The sequence below is a fragment of the Cydia pomonella genome, chromosome 17, assembly GCF_033807575.1.
Source record: "Cydia pomonella isolate Wapato2018A chromosome 17, ilCydPomo1, whole genome shotgun sequence".
Lineage (NCBI taxonomy): Eukaryota > Metazoa > Arthropoda > Insecta > Lepidoptera > Tortricidae > Cydia > Cydia pomonella.
Genome location: NC_084719.1, coordinates 11,786,426 through 11,810,494, shown reverse-complemented (window position 1 = coordinate 11,810,494; position 24,069 = coordinate 11,786,426). Strand labels below are relative to the sequence as shown.

The following is a 24,069-nucleotide window of genomic DNA, read 5'->3' as shown; positions in this document are numbered from 1 at the left end:
GTTAATATAATACACATTAATTAACAGAACACTGACACTGAAAAAAATAAATTAGTTACCAGTAACTATTCCATTAAATCTATTCTACATTATTTAGTAGAACGATTTCGTTTTCGTAGAATTTAAATGCCTAGCAGTGGAGATAGCACTGCTAGGCATTTAAATTCTACCAATAGAATTGAAAACGAGTAGTCAATACCGCTAGATTCCCAATTTCTATCGTTTGTATTTCAAAAATAGCATTTCGCCGTTTTCCACACGTTTGAGTGACGAAATCGAGCGCTCGAAATTAAAAAATCGGCTGGGGTTCTTCTATGTATTATAATCGCGAACTTAAAACCTAATATTTTAAAACAGATGGCGCAAGTATACACAATATTATTTTTAATTTTAATAATTTAATATTTTAATATATATATATATACAGCATTACAGTCGAGACCAAAGCACTGTACAATCAGATTATATGATAGGATTACATACTAGGAAAAACAGATCACAATCATCTTTCGTCCATCACCTCGCAATACCGCAGACACATCTGCGGTATTGCGAGGTGATTTATGATTATAAGACCTTCATATCTTAATTTATCTTATCATTGTTTAGATAAAAACGATTGTCACCTGTGTATTCATTTTATTAATACAATAAAACAACCTAGTGATGCTTTTATTATATAGTTTCTATTTAATTTTTTGCATTATCATAATATCATGAACTTGTAATTTCGACGTGTGTCACTAGATGGCGATAGTAACCGTCAAATCGCAAGTGATACTTAAGTAAATAACCGGTAATAAAGCAAAAATCACGTAACCATAAGGCGGGTTGCTACTATAAGAATACTTTACTATAAAAATGTCTATTTCAATTTATCGAATATGATAAAACACTTGTGATAAAATAATTAATAGGAATGGAACTGTTAACATCATAACAAGAGGCGTTGGTGTACGTCATGTTAGATAACTTTTGATCAAGAATTATTAATTGGTACCTTCATATCTCATCAAAACTTTGTAATTGATCTGAAAGTCTTCGATGCGTTACCTTTGCATGTATATGTAGTTTAAACTGTTTACTACTATTCCCCATTTTAATCTAGTAGTTTCCCACCTGTTTACTAGATGGCGCCAGAAGACAGTCGGCTGCTAATTTCTGAGCGTTTTCTTTCTTTACTATGTAGCTACAACAAGATAAGTTCTGAAGCGGGGACTCTAAACTCCGCCCCGCAGGCTGGACCCGGCCTTCCTTTTGTCCCGAGCAAGCTGGAGAGCCGAAAACTAGCGATGTAACGATACCGCTGACGGCATCGTTGATTTAAATACGGCCGATATCTCCTTTTAAAAAGCGCGTGAAATGAACGACACTACAATATGTTATAATATCCCAATGAAACAAGATCCAATAAAGATAAATTATATTTGTCTTATACAATGAGCTCCGTTGCCTCAGAACATCCTCAGAACGTCTTTTTTCAACTGCAGGCCTCATACAAAATTATTTGCTCAAAAAATTATCAGAACACAATTTGTTTCCTTATACAGGTAGACCCTCAGATTGTGATGGATTGTGGTAGTGGCGCTCCCCCCTACAAAGAATTTCGCGTAATATTGTCAATGTACATGTTTATGTTTCCGATTCAGGTCAGAAGATGGCAGACCCCCCAACGCGCAGGATCCATATTGCACAGAAATAGAGAAATTAACGAGACAAAATAATTGAATTCTCATAAGTAAATTTGATATTTCATTCGCCAACGTCCATACCACGTTGAATACACCGGTTCTCGTCCGATCACCGAAGTTAAGCAACGTCGGGCGAGGTCAGTACTTGGATGGGTGACCGCCTGGGAACACCTCGTGTCGTTGGCTTTTTGCTTATTTTTAGCGTGTGTATTAATAAAGTCCGTCTAAGTTAAAACTTAAGAGGGAAGTATACCACGTGATATCGTCCATACAAAAATAACACGTTTTTCCATTTCTAAATATTTTCCATTCTCCATGATTTTTTAATAAGTTATCGACACAATGAAAAACTAGGTTTATAGGTTTTCCCTTTTTCCCAAAATTTGCAAAACAATTCTTTTTTTTTTTCAATTAAGCGAAAACACCTAGAATATATTATGCCGAAGCGATCGATAACAAAATCAAAGTGTAACAAAGTAAGATTTAGTTAGTTGAAGCTGTTTCTCCCGAAATGGAATTTCATAGAAAAATTACCGTTATTTCGTTAGATTCGAAAAGTTATTATTCCCTCTTAACTCTGCACCGACTTTGATACCACAAACAACAGAGTATGCTATTATAAACGTCATATTTTCATAGAAATTTGACATTTGTCTTGACATTGCCACACTTAGTCATTACACATGCTATGCAGAGTTAGCAGCCCAAATGTCTATAAAAACTTAAAAAGGTCTCCGACTTTATTCTAATTTAGGTACATATTCATTTTGACAAATCAAAATTGCATTTGCCTTGGCAAGTTTTGACGTCTGGGCGGGTAGAGAATATATAACTTTTATATTTATTTAAGGGCTTACTAGTTTTTTAGTCATTTTTCACGCAGAAATTAAATCAAAAATACTTAGTAATTTATCGTTACGTTACTTTCCCCTCCTCTTTTCTAATAACTTTCTTAAACCATTATAAAAACTTTGTAAGTTTTAACCCAAACCCGAAAAAGACGACCCAGAAAAAACATGAATATTAGTGGATCTCTTTTTTTCTAAACCTATAATAGAAAAACTCTGTCTCCTGTAGGGATTGCAAACCGGATTGATTTTCAATCCGGCCGGATCCGGCCGGATTTTGGCCATAACCTGGCCGGATCCGGCCGGACCGGATCCGGTTTGGTATAGGGATATCAAAATTAATTAAATGACATATTTTTCTAGTTTTTTGCGTAATACGTATTCCTAAATCTATAATTTGAAGTTAATAAATAACTTCTTAACAATAAAATAACCCTTAGTAGTAAAAAGTGTGACCTTGTCAATATCACTTAAAAACCCAAATATGAAATCGGTCATTTTATTATATATAACCATTCACAAGTGCTCAAATTTTCGTTTACAATTATAAATTTGATCAGTTTCCAAAGCCCGGTAATGGGATGTGGGGTGGGAATTGGAACTCCTTGAAATGACAAGTTTTTGTAACTGTTCATTGATTGAATTCTTTGTAACGTTGACATCCATTCTAGTAAGAAAATAAGATATTTTACTATTAACCAAAATGATATTAAATTTTCCCTCATTTTTTGCCCAAGAAAGTAGTAGTCTGTATGATTTAAAAAAAATACCTTTTTTTTATTTACAGAAAAGTATATTGGTCAAATTATAGGGAATGGAACACGACACGACGATCTCATGCGAAAAATAATAGAGTGTAGGATTGAAATCCATCGCGGAAAGGGACTCCTTAAGAAAAGTACATGGATCAAATAAAGAATTGCATAAGATTAGATGAAATTATAAATACAAAAGATTCTCTCTCAAATTTGAATAGAAAATAAACAACATTTTATCATATATATATAAAATCGAAGTAAACTAAAGATTATCAATGTTATCATTTCATTTCATACATTCATGACCGACCGGTTTGGCCTAGTGGGTAGTGACCCTGCCTACGAAGCTGATGGTCCCGGGTTCAAATCCTGGTAAGGGCATTTATTCGTGTGATGAGCATGGATATTTGTTCCTGAGTCATGGGTGTTTTCTATGTATTTAAGTATTTATAAATATTTATATATTATATATATCGTTGTCTAAGTACCCTCAACACAAGCCTTATTGAGCTTACTGTGGGACTTGGTCAATTTGCGTAATAATGTCCTATATTTTATTGATTATTTATTTATATTATTTATTCATTTTCAATACAAACTTACAATCTTATATTCATTCACACATGTGACACATATTGATTAGCCCAGCTCTAGTCGGTTGAGTACCGCCGACTTAATCCTGCTCATTTGTTTACTTTTAATCTCCTATCACAACATTATGACACTCTTTTCTTCTCTTTAGCATAAATTACAAATGCCTTCCATGGCATCTCCATCGTTTAATTTTTCCTTCTATTACAGTATTTATGTAATCGTCGTATCGTGCCACCAACATGAAAGGCAACTTCTGTTCCCAGTCATCGTCATAATAAATATATTTTTATTTAACTAAATTTAAACTTTCGTCCGTCGCCTTTTCCTCATCTAAACCGCACAGTGCGTGCTGTATTTAGGCGTTTTTTTTATTTGACCGGATCCGGTCCGGATCCGGTGATTTTTAGCGGATCCGGTAGCTCCTGAAAAGTGCCGGATGCGGCCGGATTACCGGATCCGCCGGACCGGATTGCAATCCCTAGTCTCCTGCAGAGACACAATAAGACAATAACAACGAAGATATGCATACATACACATCGAAACCGCTCAACTACGCATAACAAATAACAACCGTATGCAGCTTTGTACTTTAAAGCGTGAGAACACGGTGAATAATTGAATGAGTTTTTGAATGTAGGTAACAATGATAAATTTACGTTGTGAAGGAGAACTCTATCAAAAAATAAAAAACTGGTGTAAATAAATAAATAAATAAAATAAATATTATAGGACATTATTACACAAATTGACTAATTTGGTGGACAATTGGTGTAATGTAATCATTATCAGTTTGCTATCAATGAGATCTTGGCGTCATGTTTCTGATTTAGAGAACACTATTTAGCTGTAATGCCGCCAACGTCCATACCACGTTGAATACACCGGTTCTCGTCCGATCACCGAAGTTAAGCAACGTCGGGCGAGGTCAGTACTTGGATGGGTGACCGCCTGGGAACACCTCGTGTCGTTGGCTTTTTGCTTTAATTTTAGCATCAGCGTAATAATTATATTTCGTACCATCCGCGATGACGCGCAGATTTGTCAAATCTAACCTTAAATAACACACGCGTCTTCTTGAATGACGTGATCTATACACTTATACAGTCATATATGTATAATATATTCCTTACGTCATAGCCCCAAATATATGAATGTATTGACTTTTTGTTATCGTTTGAGATAGTAACTCGATTGTTTAAATTAATAGCCAAAAATTGACATAGAGAACTGAATTTATTTTAATAAAATTGAATTTAAATACTTATTCCAGAAACCACTGGTGCTCTCGGCGCGTAGTGCAACACAACTGGAAAATCGAGCGCAGACGGAGGTCCTGCGGAAAGAAAGCATTTTGAATATAAAAAGCAGCGGGAGTTGTACAAACTTGGAGGATGTGGGCGGCGTAGCGTACACTAACAACACGGCGAGGAATACGTCCAGGTATACAAAGTATAGAAATCAGATAACTTGCATACAACGCCACGATCCTCATTAATTCCGTAGATTGACTTCTTCTTTCTGTCAGTTTCTGTCACACTTCTTGATCCCAGTGCACTGTCTGTTTAAAATATTATACATTCGTGCCTTCATGGATACTGTATAGTGAGCGTGTGTAGGGAGCGTGCATAAACTGTAGGGGGCAGCACAGGAGACATCAGATTTTTTGGCGCGAGGTGTAACTGTGAACTTTATGCTTCCAATGTAGCCCACAAGATGGCAGAACCTACTATGCCCAAGAAAACGTAAGAGAACGGTAGATGGCAGCACGTGCTTTGGCGTGAAGTGTCAATGTACAGGTTTATGTTTCCGACTCAGGCCACAAGATGGCAGACCCTCCAACGCGCATGGTCCCTATCCAGTTGGCAATGCTGCTATTTTTTTGCTCTAGTATAATAATTGTATTTAGCATATTACATATTGCCAGTTCCAGATTAAGACATTTTGATGCCTTTCTAGAGCATTGGGTTCGCCTCTCTCTGGGGTCATCAAATAAATTCGACCTATTCCTGAGATTTTGCACGATTTTATTCGTTTGCATATGATTTACTTATATGTATTACTATTCTAGGTACAAAGATGCATCAGGTGCTGCTATTATCCAAACCAACGAGATAACGGAACTTATACGAAAGATGTGCGATTCGTTCGCGCTCAGCCAAGAAAAACTACTAGCGGCACGAGAGAAACCACTTACTAGCGACATGCAAGTACAGTGCGAGACGCAGACAGACAAGGGAGACAAGGACAGCGTGCGAGAAGAGAGCGTGGGAGACAAAGATAGCGTGGGGGAGAAAGACAGGTATGTCATATATTCATGGTATACAGGTGTATGAGATGAGTTGATCGTGCTCAGGCAAGAAAAACTACTAGTGGGTCGAGAGAGACCCCTTACTAGCGACATGCAAGTGCAGTGCGAGACGGATATAGACAAGGGAGACAAGTACAGTGTGCTGAAATGTTACATTCTTCTAGACGCATTTATATACTAGGTGTTAAAAACAACATATAATTTTATTTTGCTCGTGTTTGTGATGTTAGGGTTAAATGCACCAGTAAGGTTTAGTTTAGTTTCAATAAATGTGATGATAAATTAAAACAATTTGTTATAAAAAAAACTAACTTAATAACTAATGTGCACAAAACCTTATTTTTTTCATTCAATATGAGGTTATCATGATAATTTTATTAATTTCAGCACACCAGTAAAACTAGAGACGAGTAAGAGTGACACCTGCATACGAAACGATAAAGGTAATTAAAATTGATGTACTTAACTACGGATATTACGGATCCACAACGCGGCAATGTCGAAAAAATAGAAGCACTTTCGGAGAGGTCTTAGGCATGCGTTTGGCAAACTCCCCTCAAAAGTTCTTTTACTTCCACCAAAGATTCATTGATTGAGAAGAATAGTGAGATGCCTAAAATCTAAGACAATTTCGTGCTTCGAATTTGACAGGTAAACGAGATGGCGGTGTACAGCTCCATACATTTTGCGGTAACTCTAATTGTCAAAAGTTGACGTTTGACAATTTAGTGACAGCAAAACATATGGCGCAGTACAGCGCCATCTGGTTTGTATGTCAAACTAAGGGATACGTATTTTTCTTAGACTACCAGTCAATTCTCTTTGGTTCCACTTTTCTTGCAGGGAGTAACGTCAGATCAGATATCACATCTGAGTTCTGAGTAATTATTTATTTAGGTGTCCCACTGCTGGCCGAAGGCCTTCCTCATACTTTTTCTATATATCACCATGTATTTACATTCCTGTAGCTTGGAGACTCCTGCTGCTTAAAAATCCGGCCTTTTATCTTAAATCTGCAGACTTCTTATAAGTTTTCCTGTAATCTATAGGTAAAGAACTATAACGCTACTTGCTCGTATCTGGGTCACATACATGAGACATTTGTACCAAATTCATCAACCCCCTTATTCATAAACGTGTACTAAAGTTACGAAGCCGCTAATAATCGTTTGTCCCTTTCCATCATACCAATACGTCGGAAAGGGACAAACGTTTAAAAAAAATGTGTGTAGTAGGCTTATTACATTGCGCTTATGAACGTCAAACATTACGTTCATAAGCGCAATGTAATAAGCCTACTTGAATAATAAACTATCTTTATCTTTATTTCAACTTAATTGCTCCAGTAGTTTTGGAGCAAATAGGGTGTGACAGCCGGACAGACAGGCGCACGGGTGATCCTATGTGGGTTCTGTTTTTTTTTTGAGGTATGGAACCCTATAAAGGCAATTGTCTACTAATATGGTCATGCATAAATAAATCACGAAACTGATGACGCTTGCTTCCATTGCAGACATGGTAAAGAGGGTGATACCATACGAGGAGCGCGACAACATCATGCAGAAGTTTGTGGACGAACTCGAAGACTGGAAAGAGAAACAACAGGAGCTGTATAAGATACAGGTTAGTGCTTATTTAACGTTTCGCTATAGCTTCATTGTACTATCTAATATCTATGCTGCTGAGAAAGCCTTTCAAAAAGTTTGGCAGGGTTATCTACCATCGCGGTGAAATAGGGTGTTCATTACATTTGGGGAAATAAATGGAAACCAATGAGTTCTATCAATCGTTACATAAAGTGGTGGGTGGAAGTGGACAAATTTCATAGCAAATGTAGCGAATTTCATATCAATATTATAAACGTGCTTTCCGACAAGGTTTACGATATGACGTTGACCTCGAGCGCACTTGAATTTGCACAAGCAAGCAAATTATTTCGTCCGTTCACTCTCTTAACACTCACTTTAAACTTAAATAGTTAAGTGTCCTGTCGCTCAAAAGTCAACATCGTACCATCAATTCACAGATATTAATATATAGCGCGCGCGTCGCGTCGCGTGACGCACGTTCGCCGTCCGACGGCCAAGCGGCGACTGCCGCTCGTCGCTCGTGCAGATACCCGCGCGCCGGGGCAACGCACGAACTTGAATAGTATCGAGTTCTCAAAAACTATTCATACTCGTATAATTGAAAAAATCGGCAGACATAATTGAAGTGTACAGCTTTATTCACTATTGGTTATAGTTTTGTGTATAAACGTTGCATAATAAGGGAGCTTATACGGATTTTAACTCGAGGGAAGGGTTCATGGAAAAAATATTTACTTGTGATACGATTAGTTTTTTGAAATATTAGTAGACCTCGTTAAAGGACAATTACCAAGCTAACATATTGTGTGTGTAACTTTATTGTTTATACAACGTTCAAGTATGCTATAGCGACGTAAAAACAGCAAATTTGGCCTGGTAGCCTCTTAAAGGGTTAATCGCTTAATGCGCTAAACTCAAATTTGGGTCCCGGGGATGTACATACTGTACATAGGATAGTTTTAAACAAATAAAATTATCATTCTCGCAAAGTTTCAAGCAGAAGCTAATTTCTATGTTCTGATTTATTTTTATTTTCGTCTGGTGTAGCTAAAACAGGCGCTATATTAAAAAAATTGCGTGTATGCGATCCATGTTTTAATTGTAATCTGGGGGCACGGTAGTACGCCAAGACGAGCAAAGCGGAGCCCAAGGGTACTACCTACCTTTTCTCGAAGCGCTTTATCGTTTTTTGAACCCTCATAACTTGGGTTTGGATTATACCAGATCAACAAAATTCTCGGGATATAATGTCAATAGTGGACTTACTAAGTATAAAAAATTTCAACTGCATAGCTCTCATAATTGCGATTTTCTCTCATTACTACAATACTTCTTGTAGTAACGAGACTCCCACATATTTTGACTAAGGTGACTAAGTTAGAAGCTTGGCTCTACAAGAGATCTGATAACTTATTGACAGTGCGAGCCTAATGGTTTCGTCTTGGCAACGTTTAAAATGTTTCTGATGGGATTACAATATCCTCTGGTTATTTCAGCTGCAACGCAAAGAAGAATACCACCTCGAGCTGCTCTCCCGCGAGTGGAGCAAGAAGCGTACGGAGCTGGAGAGCAAGCTGGGCCGCGGCGTGGAGCAGTGCCGCCGGCTGGCCGCCGACCTGGCGCGCGCCACCGACGACTTCCGGCTGCGCGGCTACCGCAACACCGAGAGGGAGAAAAAGGTTACTTCTTCAGTTATTTAATAGTGAAGCGATGTAGTCAACTAGGCAAAATATAAAAATTCAAAGTTTTTTATTTGCTAGAATCATGGTCAGGTACAATGTAATGGAGTTAATATAACATGTATCAACACAATTCACCATTTTTAGTGGCAAATTAAAATATACAATTTGAAATAAATTAATTAATTCAATTAAAATGAAATTAGTATAATTATTACATTAATTATATTTTTCATTTCTCATGCTCGTAAAATTGACATTTAAGTCGCGTGTAACATTGCGACATAAAATTGCTTATTATGCTCTAGAGCATAAAGTAAAATCATCTATTTCGGCCCTTATTAACTTGGCAATAAAGTTCAAAATCTGCCATATAAACTGCCAGCCCTGCAACCCTGACCGGCCCGAGTACGAATTTCTTTAGCCTTGAACAAATACGTTGAAATAACATCTAATTATTTGAAATTCTTGTCAATTTTCCTCGTAATCGAAGTGAAAAGCATCGCTCGCTGCGCTCGGACCAATAAATTGCCTCGGATAAAAATGGATCGCTTTATTTTATGCCCTTGTTGTACAATCTACTATTAATAAGACAACATCTAAATTTTGCGATTATTGCACAGCATCGGTTGTCAAGTCTATTAGATCGTCTAGGTTTCCCGAGTATGCGAGGAGTCAGCGCACCGACAATGTTGGTGGGCCTTGTGCTCCATGGTCTGCGCTAGCAGTTCCATGATGTAGAGTCTCTCCGAACCGACTTAAATCTGAAGATGTTGCATGGTCCGTACCCGATTCTTAGATAAAGAACCTCGAGCCTAGCTCGCGAGTGATCCGAGCGGACCGGCCTGGAAACCAAGCTTAGCATCGAGCAGTGCCGCCATCTCGCGCCCGACGTGTCCCGCACCACCTCTGACGACGGCTGCAATTGACAATTTCTTAGAACAGTTTTAATTTTATAGGTAGGCACGTAATTATAGTAACAAAAAAATATATTTTTATTGAATATCTTTAAATAAAAAATCGAGTTTAATTAGTTTAGTGATTAAATTTCGCGCTAATAATGAATGCTCCAAGCTGTCAAGTGATCTTGATGACGTCACGATGTGATAATCGACATTATTTTTAATATATTTGATTCTTTTTAATTAGTTTGCTACGTTTGATGTCAACATCCCTATTGCTGATAACTTTTTCATCACACTTGCTGGGGAGTTATAGGTTTTTTTTTAATTATGTCACTTATTCATGCAAACCAAGTAGCATAAATGAGTTTTACTTTTAAAGTACTGACGTTAATAATTTAGAATTTTTATTTATGTTTAAAATTATTTAATTTGATTAATTTAACAGCTGTTTAAATAATTTTTACATAATTTTCAATCGTGGCTGAATGCCGAATAGGTCTGTGCCTACGATGTCTAACCTGTTCAGAAATTACAAAATGGCGGGCGGACGAATGTTTGAAATGTCACCGTAGTTAAGAATTATACCACTTAAAATTTAGTTTTTTCTTCGCAAGTGTGATAAAAACATTATGTGTAACTCCGGGGGTAAGCATATTGCAAACTCTCCAGCCTGCGGCTGTCAGGAATTACCACCCTCGCTTCCAAAATTACACTTACCCCCTCATTGCACAAACGATATTTTGTGGAGTTTTTGTAAACTGAAATAGATGATAATGATACTAAAGAAAAACTGACCAAACCCTCCAGTGGCCGAGGCCGGAATCGAACCGGTGTCTTCAGCTAAGGATGGTATTCCACCTGTCCAATTTCTTTGTCCAATGTGCATTGCGTCTTACTTACTCTCTCATTAAGCAACATGTGAGATGCAAATACACATTGGACCAACAAATTGGACAGGTAGAATACCATCCTTATACGTGGCTAACTCCCTGGCTGCTTTTTGTTTAGGACATATACAATGTGTTTGTCCACGTATAGGGAGCGTGCATGAACTGTATGAGGCAGCACAGGAGCCGTCAGATTTTTGGCGCGAGGCGTACCTAACTGTAATGTTTATTGTTCCGATGTAGCCCACAAGATGGCAGAACCTACTATACCCTAATTTATAGGGACCGTGCGCGTTGGAGGGTCTGCCATCTTGTGGCCTGAATCGGAACCATAAACATGTACATTTACACGTCACGTGTTTTCTTGTGCATAGTAGGTTCTGCCATCTTGTGGGCTACATCGGAATAATAAACACTACATTTACGCCTCGCGCCAAAAACCTGACGGCTCCTGTGCTGCCTCCTACAGTTCATGCACGCTCCCTATAATTAAATTCCATCAAATCTACCAAGAAATTCACAGTCACAATGACATCTGTCAACGTCAGTATGACGGACCAGATGTCACCAACCTTTTTGGAATCATAAAAAATATTATTACGAACAATAAAACCGTTTTTGTATGGAATACAGAAATTACGTCAAAATATGTGACCAAAACCTGATTTCGGTGGCACAAGATGGCAGACCCTCCAACGCGCACGGTCCCTATAGTGAAGCACGATGAATTTCTATCGACAAATCACCCCCCATACCTATGTTTTTTCTCGACCATTTTAAAACTGCACCCTTTCAAAGTTTTATGGTGCCATACACTACTGCACTTGGTTAATGTACCCATTAACCAAGCCATCTACCCATCTGCCCATTTACCTATCGCACATCTAAAAAATAATAATCATTCGATAGCTTATGAATTAGGGCATAAATTTGAAGCATAAATGTCATAAATAATTTCAGAAGTTACACGAGTCCAAACAAGACCTTCAGTAATGAGTTATTCCTTAGTTGTGGAGTTATTTCTGATGTTAAAAAAAGTTTAATCTTTAATGTATGTAGTCACACAAACACCGTGTTTGCTTTGCAACTTCTATTACTGACAGGATTTTTGTAATCTTTCACAGCTTCTAGACGCGAAGAATGCTCTGGAGACGCACTACACGGCGAAGTACCAGGAGCTCAGAGAGGCCTCGCAGAAAATGGAGGACGACATGAACCACCGGCTCAAGCTCAAGGATATGCGCATCGAGGAGCTGGAGGCGAAGGTCATGCAGCTGGAACGACAGCTGGAGACCATGAAGGTAGTGTAGGAAATAGGGGGTCAACGTAGACAAGTAGAGAGTGTATCATTGTAGGTAACTACTACTAGGGGATGTGTGAGCTGTAGACCTCGCGAACTTAAAATTGAATAAATGTATGGCTCCGTCATTTTGAAAAATTTCCAAAAACTGAATCGACAAAAACATATATTTAACCATCGAACCTGCTCACAAAATTTCACGAGAATCAGTTTAGAATTGCGACATGTAGAGGAGAACATCCGGAGTTCCGTACATACGAAAGCTTTTTTGCCCAAGCTAAAACGGAAAGCTTCGCTAACGCTCGATCAATCAAAAATGGAGGACGACAGGAACCACCGGCTCAAGCTCAAGGATATGCGGATCAAGGAGCTGGAGCTGAAAGTGATGCAGTTGGAACGACAGCTGGTATTGCACCCTAGAAAGAGGTCACGTAGACTAGTTATTCTGTTTGGGTTTGTTAGAATTGTCTCGATGAGTATTAGTAGCCTGTTGAAAGAAAAATATAGTCAGCGATAAAAGCTTTTATTAAAAATGTAATTTTTGACAAAACTAAAAATTTCAAATTTTAGTGACAGATTTTTGCGGGTTGGATCCTTTTCCCTAAATTATGTCCATGTCATTTATAGGCATGAAACTGGCCGCGATATTAATAATTCTTATTTTCATATATGTACCCGGATATTACGGTAAACCACGAAAATGTCGAATTTACTGACGACCGGTATAATTGGAAGATAGCTCCCTTTTTTTGTGCCTTTGGGCCTTTGGAGCAGCGGGGCACTTAAAATAGATAAAAATAAATAATACAAACTTTTTTCAAATGTGGATTTATCGAAGGATGCTCAAAATAAAATGGACTGATAGGATAACTAATATCAGAGTTTTGGAAATCATGAAAAAAGATCTAGAAGTAGTATCAACAATTAAGAAAAGAAAAGCAGCGTATTTTGGACATATATATAGAAACAATAAATACAACCTACTGAAATTAATAATTAAAGGAAAAATTGAAGGCAAGTGTGGTCGTGGTAGAAGGCGCACATCATGGACTGGACTAATTCGCATGACTGAACATAGAGAGACATATAGACATATGGTCGCCAACCTCCTGGACGGAAATGGCACGTGAAGAAGAAGAAACTTTTTTCAAATCAGTACTGAAATTACAGTCATAATTTGTTCCATTCGCCTCTCTAAAATTACGAATTTATCTCAATTTATTTTAAGTTTATTTTTATCGGAATTATAATAACGTGTTAGTTAATTACTTTTAATTTATTTTGTTCAGTTTCATAAGAATCTAAAAAGGAAATTTTACATTTTCAGATTAATGCCAAGAATATTGAAAAGGAATCAGAGAGCAAATATTCTGGATTGACTAAAGACCAAACCGCGAGCCTCATACAGGAGTTGGTACGGATTCAAGTTAAACAAATATTTGACGCGACAAATACTGTGATGACTGTGCAGAGTGCATTTAAAGTTCATTTGTATACTTATACTTAACTTATATTTTTAAATTGATTTGTTACAGCGTTGCCTAGAAGAGAAGTTGAACAGCGCAGTGCAGTCCAAGGCGTTCTTCAAGGAGCAGTGGGGCCGCGCGGTGCGCGAGCTGCACCTCCACAAGCTGCACACGCGGCGCCAGATGCTCGCGCAGCTGCGGCACGACAGGAGGCAGCTCGGCCAGATGGGGTTAGCGCCTATATCTGTTTGTAGCGTTGCCTAGAACAGAAGTTGAACAGCGCAGTGCAGTCCAAGGCGTTCTTCAAGGAGCAGTGGGGCCGCGCGGTGCGCGAGCTGCACCTCCACAAGCTGCACACGCGGCGCCAGATGCTCGCGCAGCTGCGGCACGACAGGAGGCAGCTCGGCCAGATGGGGTTAGCGCCTATATCTGTTTGTAGCGTTGCCTAGAACAGAAGTTGGACAGCGCAGTGCAGTCCAAGGCGTTCTTCAAGGAGCAGTGGGGCCGCGCGGTGCGCGAGCTGCACCTCCACAAGCTGCACACGCGGCGCCAGATGCTCGCGCAGCTGCGGCACGACAGGAGGCAGCTCGGCCAGATGGGGTTAGCGCCTATATCTGTTTGTAGCGTTGCCTAGAACAGAAGTTGGACAGCGCAGTGCAGTCCAAGGCGTTCTTCAAGGAGCAGTGGGGCCGCGCGGTGCGCGAGCTGCACCTCCACAAGCTGCACACGCGGCGCCAGATGCTCGCGCAGCTGCGGCACGACAGGAGGCAGCTCGGCCAGATGGGGTTAGCGCCTATATCTGTTTGTAGCGTTGCCTAGAACAGAAGTTGGACAGCGCAGTGCAGTCCAAGGCGTTCTTCAAGGAGCAGTGGGGCCGCGCGGTGCGCGAGCTGCACCTCCACAAGCTGCACACGCGGCGCCAGATGCTCGCGCAGCTGCGGCACGACAGGAGGCAGCTCGGCCAGATGGGGTTAGCGCCTATATCTGTATGTAGCGTTGCCTAGAACAGAAGTTGGACAGCGCAGTGCAGTCCAAGGCGTTCTTCAAGGAGCAGTGGGGCCGCGCGGTGCGCGAGCTGCACCTCCACAAGCTGCACACGCGGCGCCAGATGCTCGCGCAGCTGCGGCACGACAGGAGGCAGCTCGGCCAGATGGGGTTAGCGCCTATATCTGTTTGTAGCGTTGCCTAGAACAGAAGTTGGACAGCGCAGTGCAGTCCAAGGCGTTCTTCAAGGAGCAGTGGGGCCGCGCGGTGCGCGAGCTGCACCTCCACAAGCTGCACACGCGGCGCCAGATGCTCGCGCAGCTGCGGCACGACAGGAGGCAGCTCGGCCAGATGGGGTTAGCGCCTATATCTGTTTGTAGCGTTGCCTAGAACAGAAGTTGGACAGCGCAGTGCAGTCCAAGGCGTTCTTCAAGGAGCAGTGGGGCCGCGCGGTGCGCGAGCTGCACCTCCACAAGCTGCACACGCGGCGCCAGATGCTCGCGCAGCTGCGGCACGACAGGAGGCAGCTCGGCCAGATGGGGTTAGCGCCTATATCTGTTTGTAGCGTTGCCTAGAACAGAAGTTGGACAGCGCAGTGCAGTCCAAGGCGTTCTTCAAGGAGCAGTGGGGCCGCGCGGTGCGCGAGCTGCACCTCCACAAGCTGCACACGCGGCGCCAGATGCTCGCGCAGCTGCGGCACGACAGGAGGCAGCTCGGCCAGATGGGGTTAGCGCCTATATCTGTATGTAGCGTTGCCTAGAACAGAAGTTGGACAGCGCAGTGCAGTCCAAGGCGTTCTTCAAGGAGCAGTGGGGCCGCGCGGTGCGCGAGCTGCACCTCCACAAGCTGCACACGCGGCGCCAGATGCTCGCGCAGCTGCGGCACGACAGGAGGCAGCTCGGCCAGATGGGGTTAGCGCCTATATCTGTTTGTAGCGTTGCCTAGAACAGAAGTTGGACAGCGCAGTGCAGTCCAAGGCGTTCTTCAAGGAGCAGTGGGGCCGCGCGGTGCGCGAGCTGCACCTCCACAAGCTGCACACGCGGCGCCAGATGCTCGCGCAGCTGCGGCACGACAGGAGGCAGCTCGGCCAGATGGGGTTAGCGCCTATATCTGTTTGTAGCGTTGCCTAGAACAGAAGTTGGACAGCGCAGTGCAGTCCAAGGCGTTCTTCAAGGAGCAGTGGGGCCGCGCGGTGCGCGAGCTGCACCTCCACAAGCTGCACACGCGGCGCCAGATGCTCGCGCAGCTGCGGCACGACAGGAGGCAGCTCGGCCAGATGGGGTTAGCGCCTATATCTGTTTGTAGCGTTGCCTAGAACAGATCGCAACGCTACAAACGGATATAGGCGCTAATCCCATCTGGCTGACAGATTTTAACCACGGCCACGCATTCCTGAGGTCACCGGGGCCAAAAAATTTATATGACTTGGTCAATTGGTATGTTTTCTGAACACGACACGTTATTTCTCTTTACATTTTGGCGAAATAAAAAACCATTGCAACGAATATGTAGCTTTTTTTTATTCACTGATATATTGACTGACTGTTGCTCGAATACGCAAGAGTGATAAAGAGGCAAATAACGAACTTTATATTTTCGTGTTTCGCGTTGATCCTCTGTTTATGCTAGTGGCGTCCCCTACACAGATTTTTGCGTAATATGGCCTATAAGATCGATATTTTTTCAGTCTGGACACTATTCAAGACCAAGACGAGAAGGCCGAGCAGGTCGACATGGAACGCCTAAAAGACGACTTTTACGTGGACATACTCGCCAACATGCCAGTCATCGAGTCCAATTCTATCATATGTAAGTATGTATATGGTCTACAGTTTTCAACTGTAGTAGGTATTTTGACTGTTAGCCCTTATACTTGGTGTAACACGAGAATCCCGAAAGATTTTAACCACGCACTTCTGAGGCCAATAGAAGGAAATAAATATGAATTTAAGTAAATTCACCCAATTTTTTTCAAATTTTTGAATGTATTTGTACATAAAAAGTAAATGTTATGGTAAAACTAGCATTTAAAATATTATTTTTTTCGTAAAACCAAGTTTTTGCAATGTGCTACTTGTCACTTTTTGACATCTATCAATAAGGATATTTAGGCTACGCTTCATAATGGCTATTAATGGTGTCATCACCATTAAAAAGGCGTTTTGCATTAAGTTACACTAAGAAATGTTTTTTTATTATTATTTGGTAATAACTTTGAAACTAGACGAAATCCAGGATAGTTTATATCACGTTTTAGTCTTTAAATGTGATCAGGAATACCCTGTTAAAATTTTTCGGGTTCCTCGTGTTACATCGTGAAAATGTATATGAAACTAAGATGCTAAATGATTTGCTCTGTTACACACCTGTTACAATTGTTCCGATTAAAATGATACTCAAAATCAAACGTCGATGTTTTGTCATTTGTTGAATGTAAATCAGTTTGATCATCATACAATCCACGAATCTTACCACTAAAAACATAGTTTTGCACAACTGTACAGATATAAAGAATAATTGTTTTCCATCGTATTATCTCGGAAACGTTCGTATTTCTTATACTACATACTGCTTCAGTCAGCCTCAGTACTTTTTCCGTTTCCGTGAAAATACGATGGAAAATAATTATTATTATTATGCACTACAACTACATCTGTGCCAAAAACTGTTACCGTTGTCAAGATACCCCGCTAGATGTCGCTGTTTGATCGGGAAACTGGACAACGATTGTCTTATGCCTAAACGGTACCTGTGTTGCCCAAATTTCTTTCTTCCGCATTTCTCACGATTTTTCGTGAATATTTTTTCCATGAGTTGCCATTGTGAAGTGGTATTTACTCATATTACGAAATATATAATAATTATTTATTATCAGAAAACTATGTATACATGTTCAGATATCCACCAGACTCCGAACTATGCTAAAGCTCTATAATTTCATAGACATTTGACGTTTATGATAACACTTCCACGCTCTGTGCTATCAATCAAATTCGCTACAGAGCTTGGTCTATAGATCGTTTTTTTTAGCATTAGAAAAAAGGTAAACAAATTTGATGTCTTTTTATTGAAAAACCCCTTTTAAAAATTAGTTTATATTACTCATGAAAGCAAAAGAATGTAAATGATCGTATATGATTTATAATTGTTAAATATTTGCTGTAAATTATTTTTCTAAAGTGCTTTTTAATAAAAAGACAACATGATAGCTCGCCTTCTTTCTAATACTAAAAAAAACTAACTATATATAACTCTATGCATTTTTCGCACACTGTGAAGTACTTCAGTGACTCAACAGATCCGCCTATATCTATGGTTTGGTTCGCGTATATTGTATATACTAAGCGCAATACCTGGACAACTACCAGTTGTGGTAACTGTATTTTAATATTTATACTGGCCGCAATTAGATCCATGGTTTGTTACGCTATTTGAATTTAGTTTCCTTCATATGTTAAACGGAAGTAAGATTTGTATTTAAATTGTACAGTTACCTATGACGATGTAATTTAGATAAATAATATAGCAAACATTTAAAATTTGTATCTTTTACAGCTACGACGGGTCCAGAGTTGGATATGTTTGATGAAATGAAGTAAGTACATTTATACAGTTTTCATAATAGCTTAGCCATTAAAATGTAGTCCTGAGTGCATTCCGTAATTGTAGCATAATCCGAATGACAGCAACGTAACAGAAGGCCTACCGCGAACCACGTTCGACGTGTTGCCTCTCTGTCGCACTTGTAAATTCGTACGTAACTGTGACAGGGAGGCAACACGATTGGTTAGGTCATTTTCCCAAAATCATTATTTCCTTGTAGCGTAATTTCCAGTCGCATTTTTTCCTATTCTTAATTTACACCAGACGTATTTTATTCCTTGCATGATTTTTCCATTCGCATATTTTCCCATTAGACAATTTAACTATTCTTAATTTACACTAGACGTATTTATTCCTTGCATGATTTTTCCATTCGCATATTTTCCCATTAGACAATTTAACTATTCTTAATTTACACTAGACGTATTTATTCCTTGCAAAATTGTCGGTGTTGGGAGTGTTGGGATTGGGACGGTGAAAATTTAACGGTAGGTTAGGTTCGTTAGGTATCTTCAAACGGCCGAAGGCCAAACGGCACAGAATAGGAGCCCCGCGCAAGCGGGGCTCCGTCGATATTGCTAACTGTACGCAATTTGGGTGATTGTGGATAAATTGTCTAATGGGAAAATCTACGCATGGAAAAATCATGCAAGGAATAAATACGTCTAGTGTAAATTAAGAATAGGAAAAAATGCGACTGGAAATTACGCTACAAGGAAATAATGATTTTGGGAAAATGACCTAACCAGTCGGCAACACATCGAGCATGGTTCGCGGTAGGTCCTCAGATATCCTGTTACAAAGCTAAAGTTAACAAACAATAAAAAATAATACAGTGTACCTTTTTCTTTTTTTATTATGTACGGACCCGTTTTCCAACCTATTTTTTACGCATTTCGTCTCAATTATTCCTAGACTATGTGTCTTGCTTTGCCGTATTGGACCATTAGGCTGATCTTGAACACAACAACCCCCATGAGCCCTTGAAGAGACCTAACGGATCCTCACAATTCGCAGAGCACACTAAAATAGCCACATTGGATTTTTTTTTATACCACGTCGGTGACAAACTAGCATACGGTCCGCCTGATGGCCGCTGCCAGAGGTGTTACATGCGCGTTGCGGACCTTTAAAAACCTGTACACTATATTTTTAAGGATCTCATACTGTAGTTCCTCGAGAAACTACGATAAGGTTATCGTAGTTTCTCGAGGAGGTAAGGTTACCAACCATAGAATTAGAACCACGGCAACCTTTTTTTTTACAGAACCACGTCAAAGAACCCAAAAAACGAGAGACTGTCGGAGTTAATCGCAGAGAGAGACCGCCTCGTCAAGCGTGACAGTCCCGACGAGGACCGCCTGCAGCATCTAAATCAGGAGATTAGATCTATCCTGCTCAACTGCGGCTCTTGCTAGCGTTCAAATGAAAGGCTCTTTGTAAATTCATGATTCGAAATTCTTAGCTACGCAGCTTAACCTCTCGTGTTGAACGTGGATCCGTGCAATCAGTATTGAATTCTAATGATTTTTTTTAATTAGAGTTCAGTAACTACTAACGTGGATCCGCGTTCCGCGTGCATACAAGTTAGGTTTAGTTGAAATGTATTTGAATGCCTAAAATAAGGATGATGTGTTCTGAAAAAATTGGTCACTTCTGGCGTCACTGTTTGATGCTGACTTTACATTGCATCTTCTTCAGGTGTCAAACTCCGAGGCGCGGGGGCGTTTTTTATTACGATTTACTCATCTTATACAATCGATAATTTATTGGTTTCATTATACCTGTGATCTTTACGTATTTTAGCACAACGGCCTTTGTAGTGACGTAAATGATTAATCTAAGTGCTTCATAGATACTGTAATTGCACATGGCGCATGTAGCTAGACTTTGTTAGGAGTGACCAATTACTGTGTAGTAGTGGCCAATAAAATAACTAAAGCAATCGCCCTACACTCGTAATTCTTTATTATATACATGTTAGGTAATTGTTATGACATGTGTGTCATCGAAACTAGCTCAATTTATTGCTGTTGTTATTTAAATAAAATATATATATTTTAAATATTCAAGTGTTTCTTTCTCTAAATAATTCCCCAAAACCGCATAATCGCTACTATTATCTATTATGTGACAAAAAAGCCTATACTATATTTGTTGACTTAATTTATGAAGTATATCTGGTTCATAAAATCAATCATCTAAATCGGCTTAGGAGTTCCGTGGGTCACGTGTACAAGAACACTCAGGTAAGCATATAACAAAGAGTTATTAATCAATCAAAAGTTACTATGATAATTATAAACCCTATATTTTTTGCTTTTTCGTATTCGGGTCATAGCTATCAGATCTTTCCAGACGCCGGGCACTTTCTACTGAGAGGAACAGAAAAAGGTATATGTTATTTCCCTGTTGCTCTTAGCAACAAAATAGCAGAAAGTGTCGTGGCGACTTCAAATTTTGTGGCCGTAGTAACAAAAGTCCCATGTTTCCGAATAAACTCAAATGCTCTATTGATGATCTATTTCAAAATATGTTGGTACATGTATGTAAATCACATGTACACACTGGTTATCTGTTTAGGTCGGTGTATACCCATGTCACGCCATACATGAGGCGGGGACAGGTGGGAATAATTCATATGGATGAACCTATTCCCACATTGCCCAGCAGGGACAAATGGGAATACACCTTTAGGTGGATTTGGTACGCCCGTCCACTAGTGTTATTAGAATGGTAAATGTCCCATTTCACTAAACGGCGGTCCAAAAAAAACTTAGAAAATATTCATATCTAAAGTTTCATATCCAAATCATATCTCTTCCCCTTCAGTATCCATCCATGTTTAGAACATGTTTTTCGCAGTAAGAACCGTTTTCTTTCGCGTATCAATGTCTAAAAGTATTTCTTTTCCGAACATAGTCGATAAAAAATATTGACTGGTGTACAACACTAGCGCTGATCGAGGATTCGTCGAACTCGCAGTCGACATTTACGTGCATGCCTACTTGCTAGTATGACGTTTGACGTGACGGATGTGTAATACGATAGATTGCGCATAAAAGTAAATTATAAATATTTCCATGTTTTACTCTTAAGAATCAAGAAAGTATGGCAAAAACAAAAGTGACCGGCGCCACTAGCAGGCTAAAGCAAGACTACTTACGGCTAAAAAACGACCCAGTGCCATACGTTACTGCGGAGCCTGTGCCGTCAAATATTCTGGAGTGGCATTATGTAGTACGAGGACCCGAGAAAAGTCCATACGAAGGTGGTTACTACCATGGGAAAATCATATTTCCCCGGGAGTTTCCGTTCAAACCGCCGTCGATCTACATGATCACGCCCAACGGGCGCTTCCGAACCAACACACGTTTGTGCCTCAGCATCACGGATTTCCACCCCGACACTTGGAATCCGGCGTGGTCTATTTCGACCATCCTAACGGGCCTGCTAAGTTTTATGCTAGAAAAAACACCTACTTGGGGCTCCATAGAAACATCAGATTACCAGAAACGGTGCATGGCAGCTGAATCTCTGGAAATTAATATAAAAAACAAGATGTTCTGTGAACTATTCCCCGAATTCGTGGAGGAAATTGAACAACAGTTGAAGGAGAGACAGGAAGCTATGTTGCAAGCGGAGGAAGTTCCGGGTAGTGAAAGTGAAGTGATGACAGAGCAGCAGTCCAACATGTACTATATTATGACAAATTTGTTTGTTCTAGTGGGTTTCATCTTCCTCGCATATATGGTGAAATACGTCCTAGTCTCTATATCCAATGACTAGACAATAAAATATTGCTAAATTTTAATGTAAATATTGTAATTTATTTTGTATATAGGTAATTATTCCACTGAAAGTGTATAATTAATTCCTTTGCATCTGCACATTCATGTTCTGTTAGTGCTCTATCTATCTCACTGTTGTAATCAATTTGGCTGTTAGCTGTTGCTAATCTAATAGTGTGCAGTACATTACTTTTGTTCCTTGTCTATTTGTTCAGCAACTATTGTTAACTTTCTAATTTAAGATCTCTAAGCTAACATAATATCTCTATGTTACCTATTTATTAATTGCTTTCATAGTATTATAGATAGATGCAACCATTTATGAACACAATTGCACAAATATGAATTAAATATGAATACTGCCATGTACATGTGTTCGCGGCCGCAATTCATTACAAAGTGGGACATTTAGCCTGCTGCGATCACATATGGTCTGATGTTTTCATGTTGTTGATTGTTTGTGCAAGTGTGTAACTATGATTATCTATAAGATAATTTCATTAGTATCGAAATTGCATTTACTATTCTATCAGATCTTTTACTCAGTATTTACTGTGGCCGTGGAGAAGGATTGCAGTACTTTCACTGCCAACAGCCTTTTATTGTTTGAAGCTGGTTTAGACATTGACATTTTCATGCACAACCTATGTTTCATATTTATCACCGCATCAAATATTTACTTGGGATCTAATACCATGTCAGTGTTAGCATGGGCGAGTGACTGGTATTGCCAAAATTAGCTACATTGTGGGTTGAAGGCCAGTGAAAACTTGCCAACGAAATTGTGGAAATGATTTAAGTACCTGTGATGGAAGCACATTTTGTGCACTGTTTTGCATATAAAGTGTAAACTCTATATAATGACACTCAAGGGACTGGACGTTTTTTGACACTATAGTTTTCATTATAATATAGAGAAATTAATACTAAAGTAAACCAAATGTATAATTATGATATCGTCAGGTGACAATCAAAACTCACTAATTACTAAAAAATAACTAAACAAAAATCAACTTAACTCTAATAATCTATTCCTCTAATTAATTCGTGCACTACCTGTTCTAAAAACTTACTGTTCTTTATATCCTTCTAACCTAAGATTGTCTGGAAGAGATCGCTTACACCGATAACACCGCTACCGCCTGTTGCTACCTTTCTTTACATTGTAAATCTGTTTTCTTTGTGGTGCAATAAAGAATATTTACTTACTTACTTTATCTTAGTATTAATGTGGTTCAATATGGCTATGAACTTGTTGTGGTAATTAGTGAGTTTTGCTTGTCATGTGACAATATAATATAACCAACATATGTTCAGATATATTTTAGGGAGTGAATTGTTATATTAAGTGACATTATATGGAGTTTACACTGTAATTTGATAACTTGGCAAATTAAATTTGCAATCCATACCTTTGCCCAGCGATGCTACCACGAAACAAGACTTATTTGTTTATTTGATCATGATGAATGGAGAAATGGTTATGTGTTGGGTAATTAGTTTGTTAAATAACAATTTAATTAGTAACGATGAATCAATACAACTAAATGTATAATTTTCAGTTGAAAATTTGTAGATAATATTGTTTAATAAAGCATTGAGTAAAGTGTTGATATTTTTCTATTTTAATGTTGTTTTATTTGAGACTGAATTATTTATGAAATTA

At 39.4% G+C, this 24,069-nt stretch overlaps 2 protein-coding genes and 2 non-coding genes across 4 annotated transcripts in view; all 4 read left to right on the top strand.

The window, feature by feature from the left end:
- LOC133526863 (centrosomal protein of 120 kDa-like) overlaps positions 1–20,679 on the top strand; it is a 37,843-nt gene extending 17,164 nt beyond the window's left edge. Inside the window, exons 10-20 of the mRNA XM_061863686.1 lie at positions 5,162–5,331; positions 5,960–6,190; positions 6,587–6,642; positions 7,713–7,822; positions 9,285–9,467; positions 12,384–12,560; positions 13,887–13,973; positions 14,465–14,625; positions 16,697–16,818; positions 18,565–18,604; positions 19,880–20,679. Of these exons, the coding sequence (XP_061719670.1) occupies positions 5,162–5,331; positions 5,960–6,190; positions 6,587–6,642; positions 7,713–7,822; positions 9,285–9,467; positions 12,384–12,560; positions 13,887–13,973; positions 14,465–14,625; positions 16,697–16,818; positions 18,565–18,604; positions 19,880–20,030 (1,488 nt within the window). The 3' untranslated portion in view covers positions 20,031–20,679. The remainder of the gene's footprint in view (positions 1–5,161; positions 5,332–5,959; positions 6,191–6,586; positions 6,643–7,712; positions 7,823–9,284; positions 9,468–12,383; positions 12,561–13,886; positions 13,974–14,464; positions 14,626–16,696; positions 16,819–18,564; positions 18,605–19,879) is intronic.
- On the top strand, positions 1,759–1,877 carry LOC133527312 (5S ribosomal RNA). Its single transcript, XR_009800867.1, has one exon. It is a non-coding gene; the product is annotated as a 5S ribosomal RNA (ribosomal RNA).
- On the top strand, positions 4,746–4,864 carry LOC133527301 (5S ribosomal RNA). The gene has a single exon (XR_009800856.1). It is a non-coding gene; the product is annotated as a 5S ribosomal RNA (ribosomal RNA).
- Positions 20,680–21,590: 911 nt separating the features above from the next.
- Positions 21,591–24,032, top strand: LOC133526861 (ubiquitin-conjugating enzyme E2 J2-like). Its single transcript, XM_061863684.1, has one exon. The coding sequence runs from the start codon at positions 21,724–21,726 to the stop codon at positions 22,399–22,401; it is 678 nt and encodes a 225-aa protein (XP_061719668.1). The 5' UTR covers positions 21,591–21,723; the 3' UTR covers positions 22,402–24,032.
- The last annotated feature ends 37 nt before the right edge of the window (positions 24,033–24,069 follow it).

Coding starts and splice junctions, on each gene's coding strand:
- LOC133526861 (XM_061863684.1), top strand. CDS start 21,724: ATGGCAAAAACAAAAGTGACCGGCGCCACTAGCAGGCTAAAGCAAGAC.